We start from the raw sequence: 20,113 nt of genomic DNA on the forward strand, positions 1-20,113 counted from the left end.
TGGCTCACAAGTTCTTCTAGGGTTAAATCCCTCTTTTTATGCTTGAGGTGATTTCTATAATCAGACCAGGAATCAGGTAATTTTTCAATCAAAACATTAGCATGAAGGATTTCACACATCTTCATACCCTGAGCAAGAATTTCAGCAACATAATTTTCATACACATGGACTTGGTCCATAATAGGCTTTGTATCAACCAATTTGAAATTCAACCAATTTCCAATCACATACTTGTTTTTCCCAGCATCATCAGCACCATATTTCTTATCTAAAGACTCCCACATCTCCTTAGCAGATTTCATATTAACATACAAATCAAATATGTTGTTTTTCATGCTGTTCAAAAGATGACCTCTAACAAATTTATTATTACGATCAAATTTCTTGATTTCAGATTCATTAGCAATAACAGTAGTGGTCCTTTGACTAGAGCTAGATTCTTTATTCCCAGGAACAGGAGTACTAGGAATTTTAATCATGGTATTGGTCTGCTCAATAGGTTTTGGAGCATCCCTAAACAAAACATAATCAATTTCTACTTGTTCAAAAGCAATCAACATCCTTTGTGACCATCTCTTATAATTAATTCCATCAAGAGACTCAACCTTAGACAGATCTAGGTATAGACGAGTTTGAGAATTGCTAGTCATGATATCAACAGAATAAATCAAAATATTTCGCTTCTAAATTGTTGGTAAAATAACTGTTGAAATCAATAACAAACAAAGATTAGAACTTTCCTGGATTGAAGATCCCAAACTCACAGTCGCGCCGTGGAACAAAACCACTGCCTTAGAAGCGAAATACGCCACCACCGGTTCAAGTTTCCTAGTGAAGCACGCGCCCCAAGTTTAACGCAACTCTCTCCGTAATCCGTGCACCCGAACTCGGAGAGTGGAATTGCTCAAGAACTGTTCAGATCTCAAAAGGTATGTTTGTGTTTTCGGCTAGAAAGTGAATGATCTCATGAAAAGGCAAGGCTCGTATTTATATGAGTCCCGGAAAAAGGAAATACGCAAAGCAAACCGACCTAGGAAAAAGGCGGGCCCGATCGGGCAAGCAGCCGCCCGATCGGGCACGAGATTAAGTTTCTCCAGACCTGGTGTCGCGCCCGATCGGGCGAACACCGCTCGGTCGGGCGATCTAGAAACCCCATCCCGGGCGAAGCTGGCCGATCGGGCTCGTCAAAAACTCGAGTCCGCCGCCCGATCGGGCTCGTCAAAAACTCGAGTCCGCCACCCGGTCGGGCGAAGGCCGCCCGATTGCCGCGAGAGTTCTCCTATTTTCCTTGGCCACCTCCGCCCGATCGGGCGCGAGCATCCGTTTCATTACCTATTTCCAACAGAGAAATCAATGTAACCATGATTTCCTAATTGCCCACGCCAAATGTTATTAACAATGATCGACTAGCTCTTATCTTACAATTACAATACGTAAGTCTACTTATAAATAATTACAATCACCAAGAACCATTTTAATAAAACATTATAGTAGCAAAAGACACCTAAATTCAGATACTTTACCAACCGGTAGTTGCATGGGTAACAGGTTACTTCTCAAAATGCTTGAATCTAAAGTTAAAGCTAAACATTGCAAAAACCATGTTCAAAACACGTACCAAACTCGTACAAATCTTTCTTCCTTCCTTCCCTTAACCTTCCAAGATTAGCCGAAATCCAAAATGACCACACAACAATCTCCCAATCGCGCTAAGTACCATTCCATCTTACCTATCGCATTGGCCTGTGTACTTGTGCTAGGGACCGCGAGGCTAGTGTTTGACAACCTAAAGAGTAACCGAGAAAGTATTTTTGGCCAATGGCAATTTTGGTTACGAGGGGGTGGATTTCATAGGTACATATTCAATGCATTTGATGATGATGATAATAGTTACGAAGATATAGAAGATTGTAACGTTTTCGACGGGAAATGGGTTTGGGATAATGTGTCTCGCCCGTTGTATAGTGAAGAGAGTTGCCCGTTTTTGGTTAAACAAGTTACTTGTCAAAGAAATGGAAGACCTGATAAATCTTACCAGAATTGGAGATGGCAGCCTAATGAATGCAATTTACCACGGTAACATTATTTTTTAGTGTATGGTAAAAAGTTTTGATGTGAATTTATTTTGAAGATTTGACTTAACAAGTTTAGAGTATGAGAATATGAGATAAAATTAATGTGGAAATGTTGTTCGGATGGAGCATCTAAATGTCTAATGTCGAAAAAGTTGTAAGGAAAAACAGTGGTTATGTTGAATACACCTGTTGTATACAAGACCTACTTTAATTTACGCACTGTTTTTAAAAGTAAGGTGATGGCATATATGATGTGTACAGGTTTAATGCAGTAAAGCTATTGCGTATGCTAAGGAACAAACGCTTGATGTTCGCAGGAGACTCGATTCAAAGAGGTCAATTCGACTCGATTATTTGCATGTTACAGTCTGCAATACCTGATGGAAAGAAATCACTTCATAAGGTTCCTTCTAAGAAGATTTTCCATGCTCAGGTAATTTTAATTAACAAGTATTTCTTACTACAAATACTTTCACTAATTCAAATTTAATGTAACTTTCATGACATAAAAAGAAGATTAATTATGTATGGAATTGTTACGCAGGAATATAATGCTACAGTTGAATTCTACTGGGCTCCGTTTATAATTGAGTCAAATTCGGACCATTCTACAAATCATTCAGTGCTTAAGAGGCTGGTTAAGCTTGATCGTATCGCTGATCACAGCAAAAACTGGGAAGGAGTGGACATTTTGGTATTTGAAAGCTATGTTTGGTGGATGTACAAGCCTATCATAAATGCAACGTAAGTGTTAATGGTAATTACATATTCAATCAATGATGTGCTTCATTTATACTATAGATGCTGTGTTCTAGCTGATTGATTTTTCCGCGATTTTCTTTTCTTTGGATGGCTAAATTTGTTGGAAATATATGTTATAGGTACGGAAATATCAATGATGTACAAGAATATAATGTTACTACTGCTTACAAAATGGCATTGCAAACATGGGGAAACTGGTTGGACTCGAGCATCAATCCTCAGACACAGAAAGTCTTCTTTATGAGTTTGTCTCCTACACATTTGTGGTAAGATTTTCTTCTATTTGTAAGTAGCATCAATGTCTAAGAGGTCATAAATAGGCTGTTTCGGATTGGATATGATTCGAGTTAATCTCCTACACAATACACATTCGAATGAGGTCAATTCAGGTTAAATTTGGGTCCGAGTCCTGTTGTTCCAGCCGGGCAGTTTTAACCAGGTCAGTCTGTCCGGGTCTAAAAGTTTGGAACTTGTCTAACCCCTGAATGAAACAGGGTAATGAACATTCAGTGTTCAAAGCTCGAACATGTACATGTACTCGTAATCCTTCTTAGAGCCTACAATGCAGCTAGATTACCTTGTTTGTTAATCAATGTCATATTTATGTCACTCTTTGCAAATAACAGGAGCTCAGAATGGAACCCAGGAAGTGACGGGAATTGCTTCAACGAAAAGGAACCGATCCATGGACCATACTGGGGGATGGGAACGAATCGTGAAATCATGAAAATAGTGCAAGAAACAATACAAGGTCTAAAGACAGAAGTAACATTCCTGAACATAACACAGTTGTCAGACTTCAGAAAAGATGCACATACTACAATATATACAGAAAGGAAAGGTAAACTTTTAACTAAGGAACAAAAGGCTGACCCGAAAAACTTTGCAGATTGCATTCATTGGTGTTTACCAGGAGTTCCTGATACATGGAACGAGATTTTGTATGCACATTTGTTACAAGAGTTTTATAACTAATCTCTTTGTTAGGACCAAATTTTGATTCATATTAATTACTATAGTGCTATACTATATTCTATCAAAAACAAAAGTTTTAACACGAAACATTGCAATGAGACTTTGAGAGGAGAAAATCAGGAGGTCTATTTTTCGAGTTGATTATGAAACGAGCCTGACTCAAGACCCTATTGCAGAGAACACCCTGAACCAGTTAAATCCCAGCCTATACAGAGAAGAGAAGGGGAAAATCTTTGTTTGCTTTAGGAGATTAGGCATGAATAAAAAGCACGACGTTATAAGATTTTGTAACACTTTATCCTGTAAATCACAAACTTTGAATTTTTGGTAGTTTAGAATTCATTAAACTGTTCCTTGTAATTGCATTGGAATAAGAATTACATATTTGAGTAATAAAAAAGAAGTATATATTTAGATAAAATGAAAATTTTGTAGCTCTACTAAACAAGTTGTATTAGTAATCGAAATTTCTACCTAATAGTTCTCTAAATCTTTAACCAACCAAGTCAAATTCCGTTTACCCAAGTTTATAAGATACAAGTCAAAATATATTATCACCATGAACACCATATAATCTGACAATCTCCCAGTCTATGTCTTCAACATACTCCGTTTCGAAATTCTTCAGGATGTTTTGGGCACTTTCACTGAGGTGACTGAAATCTCTATCACAGTTGCGATATGGTTTTTGGACCTCTTTACTTTCTTCCAGTGTCTCCCTAATTGGAATCTGGAACATTTTATAAAAGAAAAGGCAGAAAATGAGAATCCACTTTTAGGAAACAAATACTAATTCTTGGCTTTAATTCCAAGCCTAAAAAAAATTTCGACACAAATTCAACTATCAACTAACAGCAAATTTATAATTCATAACTGTCTTTCTTTCTAAAAGAAGGTTTTAATTGAAAGTACCTCATAATCACTTCCATATATATCGCGGCCATATGCTCTTCTGAATGAAACCGAGAGATCATCCTCTTGAATATCATCATCGAAGAGTGGTAATTTTTTCATCGCAACAGCTAACTTCTTCTTGTCATTCTCACCTGTTGTCTGCACTTGCACTTGGTCTCTGACGTTACCACGAGCATTCTGCATTTACAAACGAATAAAATCAAACATTGATCAGTAACAAAGGCCTGAAAGAACCGCGATCTTTGCAGTGAAACGGATAATACTAACATCCTAACGTACTAATATAGTAACATGAAGAGTAATAACCTGGATCATTATGTCATCAATTTCACGGCACATATCACTGATTGTCTCGTATATAACTTCAATAAACGACATACACCCGCAATTTAATATCGAGTTCAACATGATGGCGCTTTTAATGGAGATTAACAACACTCCCAAATTTTGTGCAACTCAAGTAATCTGCAATATTCAGAACTTCAGAAGTTAGCACTTAATTAGAAACTGGTAATAATGTGCCTTCAAATAAAATAAGAAAACTGGTAATAATGTTATAATGCAAGAATTATGAACATTAATATTTATACCTTATTTTACATCATTAAAAAATTAAAAATAAATACTATACCTTATTTTGTTACGTTAAAACACCAACTCTAGCATTATGATTCCTAATAATAGTCTAATTAATCTTTACAAATTAAATCACCATGTAAATCACACAAAAACACAAACCCAAAGTTTAGATAGTAACAAGAATTGAAACGCAAAAACTACAGTATAATTGGTTTCTTAAATGCTACTCTATTAAAAAAAAAAAAAAACGGTATCAATCATTGTAAAAACGCAACATAAAGAGTACGTCGGGTTGTTGATAGTGTAATTTGAACTAAAAACACGACAACTATATCCGGGCAGAGCAAGTAGTTAAAAAGATCAATTCTTGATGCAGGGAAGAAAGAAAAAAGACATAGGCGTTAAAGAAAAGGGCAAATTAAAGAAAGGAGAGAGTATAACCTGTGATGCAAAACAACGTTTTTCCAAAGCAATGATTTGTGAGCAGCTCTGCGATTATATATATAGTGATTCTTTCCAACAGAATTTATTTTCCTATTATAACTCTCAAGATATAATAAATAAAATAATAAATAGATAAAATTTGGAATTCAAGAATTAACTGGATTAGGAGTCCGAGTTCTAGTCAAACTACTAGTCTTAAATCTCTTAATTAAAAATTTTCGCAACTATTACAAATTTTTTATTTATTTTTTATTTTTTGAGAAAAAACTATTACTAATTTTTCCCAGTAACAAAAACAGATTATATATTTTTAGACCAATGATATAATTTATACACGACAATTTATTATAATAATTTGATTTATTAAACTATATTATCCAGTATTATTTATTTATAATAGTGTGTATTATTTTTTTAACTAAGGAAAATCAATCCACTCAAAAAAAAAAAAAAAAAAAAAAATCAATCAATCTTGCTCTGAATCCCGTATATCTGATCTAAAGCTTGGACCCAAGTCACCCAACATAGGTCTGTTTGAGGTCACCTTGACTCAAGCTTTGATTAAGAAGAATCCGATGACTCGGTTAGGGCTCAACAGCAACAAAGACAAGAAACATTCAGAATATGCACTGATATTATTACTACGGAGGCAAAACACTAGCTTGCTGAGATTGTTTAACCACAGAAAGCTGGTTTTCAGCAACATTTACATACTGGATTTCTTGACCATATTCCCCCTCCTCTTGGATTACATTATATTCACAATACAGTTCCGGTGAACGCTTTCCTAAACTAAATTCATCATGGTCAATGAGTTCAGGACCTGTTTCCATAGCTTCAACAGCAACTTCTTCCTGAACTGTCCCCGTGTTAATTAAACGAGGAGTCACGGCATCACTTGTGTTATTTGTGGTGATTATTTCCATGCTTTCATCAGTCTTTACATAATTAACTGCCTCGGAATACGTCAATTTTGTTGTCATATTTGCAGCTTCTGAATCCATGGCTACAGCAGTTTCCTCTTCTTCCTTCACCACCTTGACATTAATTGATAAATTCATGTTGACCAACTTGGTTGCTGCATTTGCGTTCAAATCACTTGAGACGGTAACGTCCTCGATTTCCTTCATCACCCCCGAACTTGCCAACTTAACAGGCACATTATCACTCATAATACTCGCAGCTCCAATTTCCATGCCTTCTGTATCTTCATCATCCTCCATCACTAGATCCGAATCATCCGATTTCACAAACTTAAATTTCAGATCTTCTCTCATATTATTTGCAGCGCCTTTACTGATAGTCCCATCTTCTTTAGCCAACTTGACCATCACACCTTCAGTAAGATTACTTGTAGCCTCATCATTTTCCCTCACTGTTTTCAAGCTCACCAACTTAGTTTCCTCATCTTTCTTCACTGTCACCAAATCATCCATGGTCAACATGTTTTCCCAAGTGTTACTGGCACTTGCAACCCCTGCTTCCTTGCCTTCTGCAACTTCCTCTTCTTCGTTCACGACTTCTAAATTCACCAGTCTATTTACCATAATTTTACTCCTATCACTCGCTACTCCTATACCTATGCTTACCGAAGCTTCTTCATCTTCCTTCACAGCCTCTAAATTCATCAACTTAACAGACAGACTTTCTCTCACATCAATAGCTCCAGAAGATAGCTCACCACAATTAATGCCTACAGCACCTTCCTCTTCTTCCTCTGCAACTTCCATATAATCTGACTTAATAGTCACAGTTTCTCTCACATTACTTGCAGACCTGACTTCAATACCTCCAGGAGATTGCATATCTTCCTTTTCTGCCTCCAACATCACCATTTCAGTTGCCACATTTTCACGAATGTTACTTGAAGCATTAACTTTCATGACTTCGGCAGATCCTTCATCTCCCTTCACTGTCTCTGAACTTTCAAACTTACACTGCACATCTTGATTTGTTTTACATGCATCATTGGTGATCTCACTTTCCCCACCCTTACAACCCACATGATTTCTGAGCTCTAAAACTGATTCAGCTTCCATAACCATGCTTTCAGCATGAGTTGCATCATCAAGCAGAAGTTCTACCTTTTTTTCCATTTTTTTAAAGACAAAATTATCTAGACTCTCCCTTGTGAATTGGTTCGAAAGAGAGTCGTCTTGATTTATATATTTTAGTAATTTTGGAAATCCACAAAATTTATCTGCTGTTAATATTTCAGCTCTGCTATTAGGCTTGTTCTGGGCAGGTGGTGTTTCCACGCATTCCACAGCACTAACAATGTATTGGTCATTAGCAGCTTGCAAACGATTGCTCTGATCTTCTATATCAAGTCCAATCTCTGACCCCACGTCAGAAAATTGGGATTTCATCTGGATATCACCTTCACTCGTTCTAAATAAACCAAATTGCAAAATTTTCCTATCCTCAAACTCATTTGTTTCTATTCCACACCCAACTGGTACGTGGAAAACCTCTTCCTCATTTCTAAAACCTGTTGTTACATTTGTAACCCTATCCTCCTGCTCCAAAGAACCCAAACCATTGAAAATTTCAGTATCCATTTCATCAGCAGCAGCACTCTTTGGAGCTTCACCTGTCTCCATATCAGATAAGGTCACCGGCTTAACTTCTAGTGCATTTGCATTTCCATTAAAAGTATCCTCTCCAGCATTTCCATACATGGCATTTGTTTCAGGATTCCCTTCCAAGCACTTACCTACCTTACAAGACTCATCACTGCCCACGGCAGAGAAATCTTCAACTCCTGAATTGAGAACAATTTTAGTCAGTATCATTTTATCATTGTAATTAGAACATCATCTACGATAAATGACTGTGACTATCATTGAACCTAAATCACCATTTGGTAGATCTGCAGCTTGATTCACGTAGAGTGTCTTTTTAAGCATCACAGTTCCTGGAAACACCATCAGGTTGATTTTGTTCAAGCTTCTTTTCTCTTCTTCCTCCACAGGAACAAAGCCAAAACCAACGGTCCAAGTTTCTACTAAATCAGCAATTGCAGTAATCACAAGCTTCTCAACTTTCAGGGATATGAGCATCTACAGCCATAAAAGGTTAAAAGAAATATTGAGTTTCTTCATATACATGAAAAGTGGGAAGATACATTAATCCAACTTTATTAATATAGATTCTGGTGAAAGTAAGTATTATTGGCTTCTGCAGTTATAGATACCAGGGGTAAAAACAAGTCAAACAACCCCATAACCAACCCAACACCACAGAGAAGGCAGCCAAATACAAAGTAAAATACCTTTTCAATAGAATTTAGCAAACTTCGGCACATTCCCTGTCGGCGATATTTGCTACAAGTTGCGATGAGTGGCATCTCTGCAACAGCTACTCCATGCACTCTGTAAACGTTGAGGTCAAATACTATCGTTAATTAGTTAGTTGTTAAGTGCAGCAATAAAGCACAATAACAAGAATATGATTATGACAATTAGACATGGTAAGTGATTTGTATAAATCATTCAAGAATAATGAAGAAATATGAGCCTATGGGATCATAAATACCACTTATGATACCTTATAGATGCAACTGATATCAGTACATCATCTTTCTCCAAGACAGCAGTATAAAATCCATGATAATCCAGTCTTGGAAATTCTGACCTGGCATCAGTAACATCAAAATCAGTCAAACAGATGAAAGAAGGGTGCTTCACAGAAATTTACTTCAAGCCAATCAGATAATAGCAATTTGATGGACAAAGCATGATGGTCCAATTACTGAGGGGCAGAAAGAATATATTTTCTGAATATTCGTGAATAATCCTATTATAGAAAGTTGGGGAAGCTTATGTTTGGTCTTTGTTCTTTTTTCCAATAAATCAGAGACTTCACTCAGAGAAAACTTCACACTATATATGCATGCTATTAGATTGTCATCAAGGACAATATAAGTGGAGTGGAGCATGAGGACAAATTAAGTATGACCTCAAATTTACTACTGCATTCATAACTCAGGTATCAATACATGGGAAAAAAATTTATATATATTATTGCTATTAACATCCAAACAACGGTACTTGCCCCCAATTGTACACCACTTGTGGTATCATATCTATGCCTGTTCTTGGATCGATCATAGAGAGGAAGCACTCCTCCATAATGGTAACAGCAGCAGCTAACTTAGAATTGCATTCAGCCTTTAACGCGAAACGTTGAGCAGAAGAAACTTTTTGGTCATCATGAATGCATCTCAGAAGGGTCCAGGTATAGTCATCAACAATTTTGTTCAACAAGCCAATACGAGATTGTATACCACCAAAGACCTGCATAATCATTTGCAGGACTGTGAAGGTCAACCAAAATTGAGGAAGATCCATGAACAATTTAAATGTCTAAATGGAATAATAGATAGCTTACAGTCTTCCACTATCTTTTATAATTTGTCCTACATGTAGCAGCCAACATTAACATTTCTGATGGGAAGTTGGGAACTAAAGTTATAGATCAGATTACCTGTTCACAATTTGAGCCACAGAACCAAGGTGCACCACCAAGCTTACTCATACTCTTGTCCGTCAAGCACCCTTGATGATCTATTAGCAGAATTGACAGTCATTACTTCACAAAGGAAAAGATAAATTACTAATCATGCCCGTAATATAGAGAATCTCAAGAAGACTTTAAAGTGAAGTCTTTTTTTTATTAACAGGCCACTATCACCAAGGTTCATAGGCTGATAGCAATACTCCGTTCCTGCCTCTTTAAGATAATATATTTTTATAAATTAATACAAAGATTAACAAATTCAGGGAATTAAAAAAATTGAAAAGGGCCTACCCTTGTTTCAATTCACAAAAACAGTTAATCCTGATAAGTTCAAAAAAGTTCAGAAAAGGACCAACAAGTTAGATGATAGGTTTAGATAAGTTCATAAAAGGGCTAACCGACTAATCTATTCAGAAAGGGTTTTTTAGGTGGAAAGAAAGAAGCTTATAGCAAAGAACATTCAAGAACAGTAAAAGAAGTATACACTTTTTGTCGCATTGTGAACACTTCAGTGCAGCATAAGAACTTGAGGTTCCTGCATCGTTGGCTAGTGCTCCACATACCTCACAAGTGCAGTTTGGGCAATACCAACTTCCTTCGGGAAGCTCCTGTGCCAAACAAATAAAAATCAGAATAACTTCATATTGAGGATGCTAAATTTTAGAAAAAGCAAAACACAAAGTGAAATAAAGAAAAAAGTATATAGTATATACATAATCAACACCGAAATCTTAAACCAGAACACAGGACATTCTACAGATTTCAACAGCTAAGACAAATACATGCATAGGAGCATGCACAATACATGCTCCTTACATAAGTACAAATACCAATCCTGCCAGTGATTTTAACATGAAGTATCATTGTGGCAGCTTCAACTATTGTATTCTACACTGATACCAGTTCATGTATTCGAAAGTAGACCAAACCATTCAGAAAGTAAGAAACAACACCTAAACACATGCAGGCTAGAGAGAAAGACTTACGCCACAAATACGACAGTAATATTTGAAGGCAAAGACTGCTGCCAGTTGCACCTTCATCCATATTAGTAAATGTTCATGGATTCAAAGTAAAGATTGAAAGTAACAAATGGATAGCCCTATACAAAGTGCAAAAAGGATATACATAGTAGCCTGGTAGGAGATCTTAATCTTCTTACATGAAGATTGACATCTCCATTCATGTACATACTTGTATAGTCTCTAGCTCTCTACTTTAATTCAAAGCTCATGTACTCTTTGCATTAAAGCTTACCATACTCGAGTAATCCATATTAGTAAAAGTCATATTACAAATAGATAGCAGGGAAGTTTTTGTGCCAGATAAACTTTTTATCATGTATTCTTCTATTACTGAAAGCATCCCTTATTCCTAGGAGGATAGGATAGAGTCATTGAGATAACTATTTATGGTGTGAAGCCTGAAAAATCTATTGATACGTGATCAGAACCCTCATCAATCAAGTCAATAAATAAAAAGATCTTTCCAGCCTAAAATATGGCTGCTCTATTTTCAGAAGGTATTGATCAACAAAATAAGCGCTGTGGACAGAAACTCTGTCAGCAAATGGAGTCTTATATATATATTTTAGCAGAATAAATTCTGAGACCTTTCTGTAGGCAGGTCGATAAATCATAGCTAATTACCAGTCAAAAAAGTTTTGGTACCAATTTGAGTGACGTAAACAACATAATGCATGCATATTTCCCATCCAAATTAGAGCCTGAGTGTACTAGAACAGCTTACATCAGCAACAATAAAAAAGTTCAGAAGCACAATTTTATCCAGTTAATATTACACTTAATTCACATCCTTGACACAGTTCGATATGGCTATTCTGCACTAGGGGGCAGGTGATGTCATATAAAGGAGTGTAACCAATAATTTCTTTTTAAAAAAATAGCCAATATGATTAGGAATAATTAATAGTGGAAGGAAGAAACATAAGCAAATAAGCCACAAACAAACCTCTGCTGACAAGCATGACTGATGGAATGTGGAAGGACAGTTATCACAACACAGTAATTCTCCTCCATCGCCACAAAGTCCACAAGAATCATCATTTTTGTCAAACCTATCAGCTGACACATGTCTCGGGCCACTTTTCCTGACCTTGTATTCAGCCGACCATGCTTGAAGCTGGCATAGAGTATATGGCCGACCAGACCCCACAAACAGATTCAAACAAGGACGATTCTGATTAAAACCTGCATGGATTTTAAACCTAGAGACAGAAAACACCTCACTGCAACAATTACACAGAATCCCATTCTTTGTAATAACACCTTCTTTAGCCACAGCATCATCCTTCGGGTCACGGTATTGAACTGCTTCCTTTACAAGTACAGCCCCAACACTAATTAACCACGCCAAAACCGTCCTATTATCAATCAATGTCCACCTATCTGTGACATGTTTCCCACCCTTACCAGTGCCCCGCAGAAGCAACCTGCAACTACCTTTCTGAGTCTTGCGCTTCTGCAGAGATTTTAACTTAAACTTCCCAGGCTCAGAACCGCATTCATCAATCCTGGATCTGAAGCTTCTTTTCTTTATTATTGCGGAGATTAACAAGTCGTCATCCTTAAGCCGGGAACCAATTGATCGCCTCTTGCTGCTGTGACGCTTTTTAGGCTTCATACTTTTCTTGCAGGACTGAGATTCAAAAGATCCATCATATGCATGGGGTTTATTGGTATTATGGCCAGCTTTTACCTTTTCTAAACAGAAATCACTAAGATATCTGCTTTGGTGAGATTTTCCAAGTATAGACCTTTTTAATCCATTTTGATGCTCAAAGAGGCCGGTTGGAAACCTATCTGATATTCTATCATTGCCAGCACAATCCATAGACCAACCCTGGACATCAACCAACTTCAATTGGCTGCTCCTATCACTGGTCGGACGAGTATCATCAATTTCTGCTTGGCATAGCTTGGAGAGTTCAACACCAGAAAACCCTTCAGTTTCACAGTCCATTTTCTTCATCCCTGCATTAATGATAGATCTTTCCGATGGTTCAGCTCCTTCCTCCAACAAACAAACTGACAAATCTTTGGAGCTTTCCATGATAAATTCCAGGTTATGTTTATCAAAGCTTGGAGAGCTCATACAACTCGATTGATGAGATAAAGGCTGTTTATAGATTGCATGGGTCTCAGTAGAGCCAACAGGAACGTCATACAGATAAGCAGGATGCTGTAAACATTTGCTATCAGAACCACATGCTGATAAGCGACATGAATTCATAATTTCATCCGTACAAGCTCCCACATAGTGATTATCAGTGTTAGCAACTGTCTTTACAAGACGCATGCTATTTCCTTCAGAAACATAAAACGATTTGGTATTATGAGTCTCCACAAGATTAGGGTCCATGGAAGGCCTCTTCTTATCACCTTTCCTGGATTTTGGTCTAAAATCTATCCCACCTTCTCTGTCCCCATCAGGTACATAACTTTGCTTTGCTATGACTACAGTTCCAGCTCTGAGTGCATGAATCTTTCTGTTCACGAGAACCACATTCACAAAGGGATCCAGAAGTCTCCATTGGCAACTCAATGAACACTTAGGCTTCCCATCGGTCATTGTACTGTCAATATACCTTAGTGTCTCATACATATCAGAGCAGAACTGATGAACATTAGTCCACTCTTTATCACCTACAGTCACTTTACTGTTACCATAGGCAAATAATCTCTGACCAACCAAGTCCCAAACTTTTGAAAATTCACGAACAAGCTTTCCATCTGGTGATCGGTAAACATATCTGTTCCTCCCATCATTTCTTATTCGCTTCTCAGGGGACCATCCAGCTTTTTCAAGCAAGAGGTATACTCGGGAACGAAGAATAGCATGGGCATCCTTCATGTTGTCACAATTCAATATTTCATCATCTTCGCATTCAAGATAAGTTTCATTTTTAGTACTTTTGTCAGCACGCTCAGGTGTCCCACACTCACTGACTGCAACAGCTGTGGAGCTGGGGGCCAAAAGTTTGGTAGCAGAACTTTCCTGGGAAATAGGTGAGGCTATAGATTTACTGCAGCCAACTTGCTTTACTTCACTTCCATCCAAGCCTGACAAGCTACCATTAAGAGTGACGCTATCTCCTAAGTTGCCTTCTTGGTCTGATTCAGGATATTGCTTTAACAGGTAACAACTAGATGTCACACCTTCACAGCACGATTCAACCACATGGCACATAAGAATTTGGCAGGGAGAAGGCAACACAGGATGATATGTTTCAGAAACAACTTGCTTCAGCGGAACAGATGAGGCCACAGCCTTATCAAGGTAAGGTTTAAAATTAGACAGCTCATTCACTGAATATCTCATCCGCTTTGCATGAACATCATGATCAATCCTTTCATCCATAATAGACCCTTCTGTGGAGCTTATTGCTTGTAAGTCCCTTTGGAGTTCATCAGAAACACCCTCCTTCGGACTCAGATCTTTTGAGGAAACTTCATGGGTTACGGCAGAGTTTTCACTGTGAGAACTAGGTGAAATCTCTAGCATTTCATCATGCTCATTTAAGCATCTGGTAACTCCAGGAATCTCACATTTTTTACCACAGGCAACTGAAGCATTTCCATAGAACACCTCCTGGGAAATGAGGATCTCATCATTTGAGTCCTCAAAGCCATCATCTACTATATCAAAGATATCCTGGCTGAACATCATCTCTGGCCTTAGGCTAATTTCATTTCACTAGAATGCACCTTCCTTCCAGCTTGCTACATTGAAAAGGTCAGAATCAATATCTTTGTAAAGCATCTCGAACCCTGCACCAAAATAATAGAAGTAATTAAATATGTCATATTCACCCTAGCAACAATTTTTGAAATCTTAAATCGCTATATCTTGTAGGCGTCTTTGCATCTTAACAATAATATAGTTACTTTCTTTGTTCTCTTTTAGCTGCAACAGAGGGGAGGCAAGGTGAGAGGCACGCATATTGAAGAGCCCATATGCTGAGGACAGATATGGAGACAGGCAAGTCGAGCAACCCATGTGAGAGGAGAGAGATAAAAAGGACTTGAGCCAAGAAAAGTAATGTCACAATTCAAAAAGACTGGATTAATTATTTATTAAGTTAATACTATGATGTAAATATATTAAATGTCCTATAGTTGCATTAGTGTCTGCAGTAAATTTAATAATAAATATTACCTCTAACAGAACTTTTAATAGTAAAATTTAGTTGAAGTCATCTAAAACCCTGGATTTACACAAGAATCGTACAATAATGATTCAGTTAGGAGTTAGCTTAATACTACATAGTACACATGATAAAAACAAATAATTCAACTGTCTCAGACAGACCCACCCGTTTGAAAATGAAGTACAATAATAATCATTTAATTTAATGATTTGTACTTAATAGAATACCCAAGAAGTGAAAGAAAGGATAAATGGGCAGCACCTTTCATTCTCAAACTTCCAACATAGAGGAACAACTATAATTTTTTATTTAAATACCTTATAACTGAAGTTAATTATAATTGGCAAAGCATTTTCTTTGTCTAGAATTAATAGTTATATATTATTTCAAGATGTCCAAAGAAAATTCCATTTCCCAAAATTAATAGTAGATCATAGTTGCATTCCCCAGAATGCTCCTTTTAATTTAATTAATGCAAAGAGGAAGGGGATAACACAGCTAATATGAGTGCTTTGAGGAACTCAAGTTGATCTTTAATTTTAAGGGGCCGGGACAGTCAGTATGCTATTGATGGATGGAGGTAGCTATTGTAGACCCCCTCCCTCTCCCCCCAAAAAAAATCTTTATTGTTAAACTTACGAGCGAGACTTAGAGAAACTTATTACTTGTCCTCTTCTCACTAAACATCAAAGTTGATTTACAAGCCATCTGGGTGACAATAATGTAATTTTAAGTTGACAAATACTCCGGAGTACTAGAAATATTCAACAAAGCTTCAGAATTTCCAAAAAACTAAAATCCTACAATAAAACTTATGGAGAACTTGTGATGTATTCGGCAGTTGAATGCTACGTACGTAATTTATGGAGGCAAATGTTTGACAACTTTTCAAGGGAAAAAAACTTTCAGTTCCACGTTTTGATATAAAACCAAAAGATGCATTTAACGGAAAACAGGGTATTCGGGGCCCAACAGTAATTGTAAGCTTTGAACTGTACTCATGCAATAGTAGAATTGTGAGTCAAGACTTAAGCTTTTAAGATCAACCCAACTAGTTGTGGGCCAAGTCAGGCTACCTAAGTCCTAAGGTCCATTCAGCTTGTTATCAACCCTAAATGTAGTATTATAAAACACAATTTTTTATCTCTAATTTTGTTTTTTAACCCACACAAAAGAAGCAATGAAAGGCCATACTCTAGTAACTTCAAGTCATTTCTTATTTTCTTTCCAAGAACACGAACTACACTCTACATTCAAACAGACTGCAGGCATAGAACCTAGATCAATGTGTCATATAGTCTATACCCCAACCAAGCAACGAGATTAGGAATGCGTGGCTTACATTCTCCTTCCTCCCTGGTAGTCACATAATCTAGCCTCAAGTAAAGAGCTAACAGATAAGCGGAATTCAGTGTTCAGTCTCTCCATTATCATGGTACATGAGATAGTTCTAGATTTCTTCTAGGTATAACTGTATAAGGAACTTCACTTGGTTTCTAAAGCAAGCATTGTATCAGGAGTATTAATGTAAATTTGTAATTGTTCGTTAGCCTTCACTCTTTCTAGAGCTCACACATATGTACCTTAAACATCAATTACATCTCTGAATTCATTTTCTACAGTAATTAGCTAAATATGTAATTTTTTTGGCAACAAACTTCTTCACAAAGTACAATATAATATTACATAAACACAAACATCATAGTATCCTAATTATGGAACACAGCCCATAAAAACATTAGCCATAAAATTCCTTTTCTGTGCATGCAAATATCACTATACAGAATTCCCATTTCAATACAAACACTAATTATGAACAAAACCCAGAAAATATTTCCAAAATCTAACATCAACCCATCAAACAAAAATAATAAATCCCAAAATTAACAATAACATTTGTACAGAAATTGCTAAAAAAATTACATAATCTAGCCAAAAAATTGAGAAATAAAACAATGAAAGATCTGAAATTAAGCTAAGAACAACACTTAAATAAAATAGTAAAGAATAGATCTACTAACCTTTTTAAGAGAAATCCCAAAATAACATGCAAATTGAGCTCCAAATGGTATGAATTAGGGATTCAGAAATTGGGTTTTTTTTCTTCAAATTTGCCGAAAAGCCCAGAAATTTCAGTGCAAAATCACAACCCAAGGCAACAACAACAAAACTGAGCAAAAAGGTGTGAATAAATACGAAGTATATTGAAAAAAATTGTGAAAAATTCTTGATTTTTGAACCCGAATTCTGCTGAAAGCTCAACAAATGGCAATGGGTTTCTCTCTCTAACCTGGCAAAGTTAAGCCATAGGTGAGGTGAAGTCAGTTGGGTTGGGTATGTGCATGTACTATTGTCTATTCTATCTTCAGACCACTTATCTTTGATGTTATATTCATACGTGATTTTGTAAATTATTACAAGTACAAAGTTGCTATTTTATGCACTTAATTTGTGGGTAAATGGAAATTATATGTACGTAGTAATTAAGATTTGTTTAAGCACATAACTTGTTCTAAATTATGTTGTTTCTACATTGTTGTAATATGCACTTTTGTGTTTATGTTACTAAGTGCAATTACTTTTTAAGATTTGATATGATATGAGTTAATTTAAATTTGTCATAGGTTGTAATTGGCGATAGTGCAACACAACTTGAAATGGAGTTGAAACTGATAAGTTAGGTGTAAATCGACACTTGAAACTAATAAGAAGCGATAACTGATAAGATAACTTGTACTCATTATTATTTATTTAGTAAAACTAGTTGCTTAATTACCTAAAATTGATAATTTAATTCAAGGTAATATAAATGAGAAGGTCTCCATTTATAAATAAACTTTAGCAAGATATCCTAAGAAAGGGGAATAATATAATCACATTAATTTGTGCTAGGTAAATAAAATATTTGTTACTCTGGAAAAAGCTTAGTGAAAAGCAAAAAATGTGGTCCTTCGGCTCTTAGCTGCCATTAGATGAAACTAACTGTACGAGAAATTCTCCGACAGTGAACAATGAGGGAAGGGATGTGTTTTATAGCCTTATGGGACCCCAACTAGGACAGTACAGACTATCAAGCCTCTTCTTTGTCTGTACTTCGTCTTCTTCGTTTGTCTATGGTTTTGTACTTCGTCTTCTTCTTTGTGTTTAGGTTAGGGTTCTTCACTTCTTCATGTACTATATCTTCTCCGTTCATGTTTTAATTCAATTTGTCTATAGTTCGTCTTTGTCTTCTTCGTGGTTAGGGTTCTTCATGTTCAATCAATTATTTTTTCGATTTTCTCTCTCGTGGTTACTTTGGTAGCAAACCCCAGGTTAGTTCCTGTCACCCAACATCCGTCAAATTCAATTTGCCTTGCTGGATAAAATTAAAGAAATACCCATACTTCTTTTGTGGGGAATGACGAAAATAAGGCTAGATAAACTTCTCAATATAAACTAGCCTTCTAGCTCGTTCCATGCACAAGTTATTACTTAGGGGTCGTTAGGTTCATCAAAGGGAAAGGGAATGAATTAAACAAAGGGAATGGTAAAGAATAGAATGTAATTCCCTTTCTTTTGCAATGTTGTTTTTTTTTATATACAACAATAAATCACAACCACCACAAAACCACCATACAACCACCACAAAAACTACAATATTACTTCTCCTTTCCCTCTTTCTCTGGCCACTGTGAATATCCCAACAACCCAGTCACCCCACCGCAACCCATCGCCGCCCCTCTCCCTACCCACGAAACCCTAACACTCGAGAAAGCTCGGCAATGGCTGCACAATTGACAAGGACAATCGTTGCAATCGTGGCCATATACAGGGGAGGTTGCAATCCGACGGCGAAATCTTTTCTGACAAAGGGAGAGAGGTCTTAGCCGTTGCAGATGGTGAAGGAGAAGAATTTTTAAGCTTTTTCAATGGGGAAGGAGAAGGGTTTCGGGATAAAGTGGGGCGCCGAGGGGTTGCAGTAGGGTGGCTTGGGTGTTCGGTGGTGAGGAATCTTGCGTCTGGCGTGTTCGCCTGGGCGTTTCACGGGGAGGGAGGAGGGTTTTTTTTTTCAGTTTTTGCAGGGGTGGGGAAGGGTTTCGGGGATGATGAGGGGCGGCGAATGGTGGGGAAGGGACGGTGGTGCAGTGGCTTGTTTTCCGGTGGTGTGGGTAGGTAGGAGGGTGGTGGTGTGGTGGTTGCTAAGGAATGGGAATGGAAATAACTAGGGGTGGGGAATCAACTTAGAGGGTTTGGGAGAATAAAGAGGGTAAATAGAACGGGAAAAAAGACCTAACAAACGACAACAAAGGGAATGACGACTGTTGATTCCCATTAACTTTGATGAATACCCCCAACCAAATTGTAGTACCCCTAATTTTAAATATATTTTATTAATTATTTATTTAATTATCAAATATATTTTGGATCAAACTATTTTAATTATTGGATCATAAATAAAACAAGTTTAATGTTTGGGTTAATAAGAATTTAATCCAAACATAGCCCATTTTTACAATAAGACCAATCATCCTATTTACTTATTCTTTGGGCCAACTATTTCTCCATAATATCATTTCTTACAAGGCCCAAATAATTCTAATTTACCCTACTATATAAATATCTCTTGAATCCCAAAAATTTGTCACACAAAAGTAAAAAAAAAGGTAAATTTTCTTTCTTTTCCTCTTTCTTT

The 20,113-nt window shown here is 36.7% G+C and overlaps 3 protein-coding genes across 6 annotated transcripts; 1 reads left to right on the top strand and 2 right to left on the bottom strand.

Annotated features, from left to right (window-relative positions):
- Positions 1-1,525: 1,525 nt before the first annotated feature.
- On the top strand, positions 1,526-4,238 carry LOC110686907 (protein trichome birefringence-like 31). Of its 2 annotated transcripts, XM_021863518.1 has the most exons (6): positions 1,526-2,076; positions 2,337-2,508; positions 2,620-2,819; positions 2,957-3,103; positions 3,464-3,678; positions 3,989-4,238. In XM_021863518.1, the coding sequence occupies exons 1-6, from the start codon at positions 1,682-1,684 to the stop codon at positions 4,141-4,143; spliced, it is 1,284 nt and encodes a 427-aa protein (XP_021719210.1). In that variant the 5' UTR covers positions 1,526-1,681; the 3' UTR covers positions 4,144-4,238. The 2 variants fall into 2 exon arrangements, with proteins under 2 accessions (XP_021719210.1, XP_021719211.1); XM_021863519.1 differs by lacking the exon at positions 3,989-4,238 and having other exon boundaries at positions 1,531-2,076; positions 3,464-3,831.
- Positions 4,239-4,329: 91 nt separating this feature from the next.
- Positions 4,330-6,105, bottom strand: LOC110686908. Of its 2 annotated transcripts, XM_021863520.1 has the most exons (4): positions 5,748-6,105; positions 5,034-5,192; positions 4,725-4,904; positions 4,330-4,542 (listed from the first exon to the last, which is right to left on the bottom strand). In XM_021863520.1, the coding sequence occupies exons 2-4, from the start codon at positions 5,133-5,135 to the stop codon at positions 4,354-4,356; spliced, it is 471 nt and encodes a 156-aa protein (XP_021719212.1). In that variant the 5' UTR covers positions 5,136-5,192; positions 5,748-6,105; the 3' UTR covers positions 4,330-4,353. The 2 variants fall into 2 exon arrangements, with proteins under 2 accessions (XP_021719212.1, XP_021719213.1); XM_021863521.1 differs by having other exon boundaries at positions 5,034-6,105.
- A 261-nt stretch (positions 6,106-6,366) lies between these two features.
- LOC110686909 lies at positions 6,367-17,825 on the bottom strand. Of its 2 annotated transcripts, none has more exons than XM_021863523.1 (9): positions 17,463-17,825; positions 12,243-15,061; positions 10,756-10,879; positions 10,239-10,318; positions 9,807-10,048; positions 9,300-9,386; positions 9,025-9,124; positions 8,611-8,812; positions 6,367-8,514 (listed from the first exon to the last, which is right to left on the bottom strand). In XM_021863523.1, the coding sequence occupies exons 2-9, from the start codon at positions 14,958-14,960 to the stop codon at positions 6,392-6,394; spliced, it is 5,676 nt and encodes a 1,891-aa protein (XP_021719215.1). In that variant the 5' UTR covers positions 14,961-15,061; positions 17,463-17,825; the 3' UTR covers positions 6,367-6,391. The 2 variants fall into 2 exon arrangements, with proteins under 2 accessions (XP_021719215.1, XP_021719214.1); XM_021863522.1 differs by having other exon boundaries at positions 8,602-8,812.
- Positions 17,826-20,113: the final 2,288 nt, after the last annotated feature.

This window comes from Chenopodium quinoa, unplaced genomic scaffold (genome assembly GCF_001683475.1).
Source record: "Chenopodium quinoa cultivar QQ74 unplaced genomic scaffold, ASM168347v1, whole genome shotgun sequence".
NCBI lineage: Eukaryota > Viridiplantae > Streptophyta > Magnoliopsida > Caryophyllales > Amaranthaceae > Chenopodium > Chenopodium quinoa.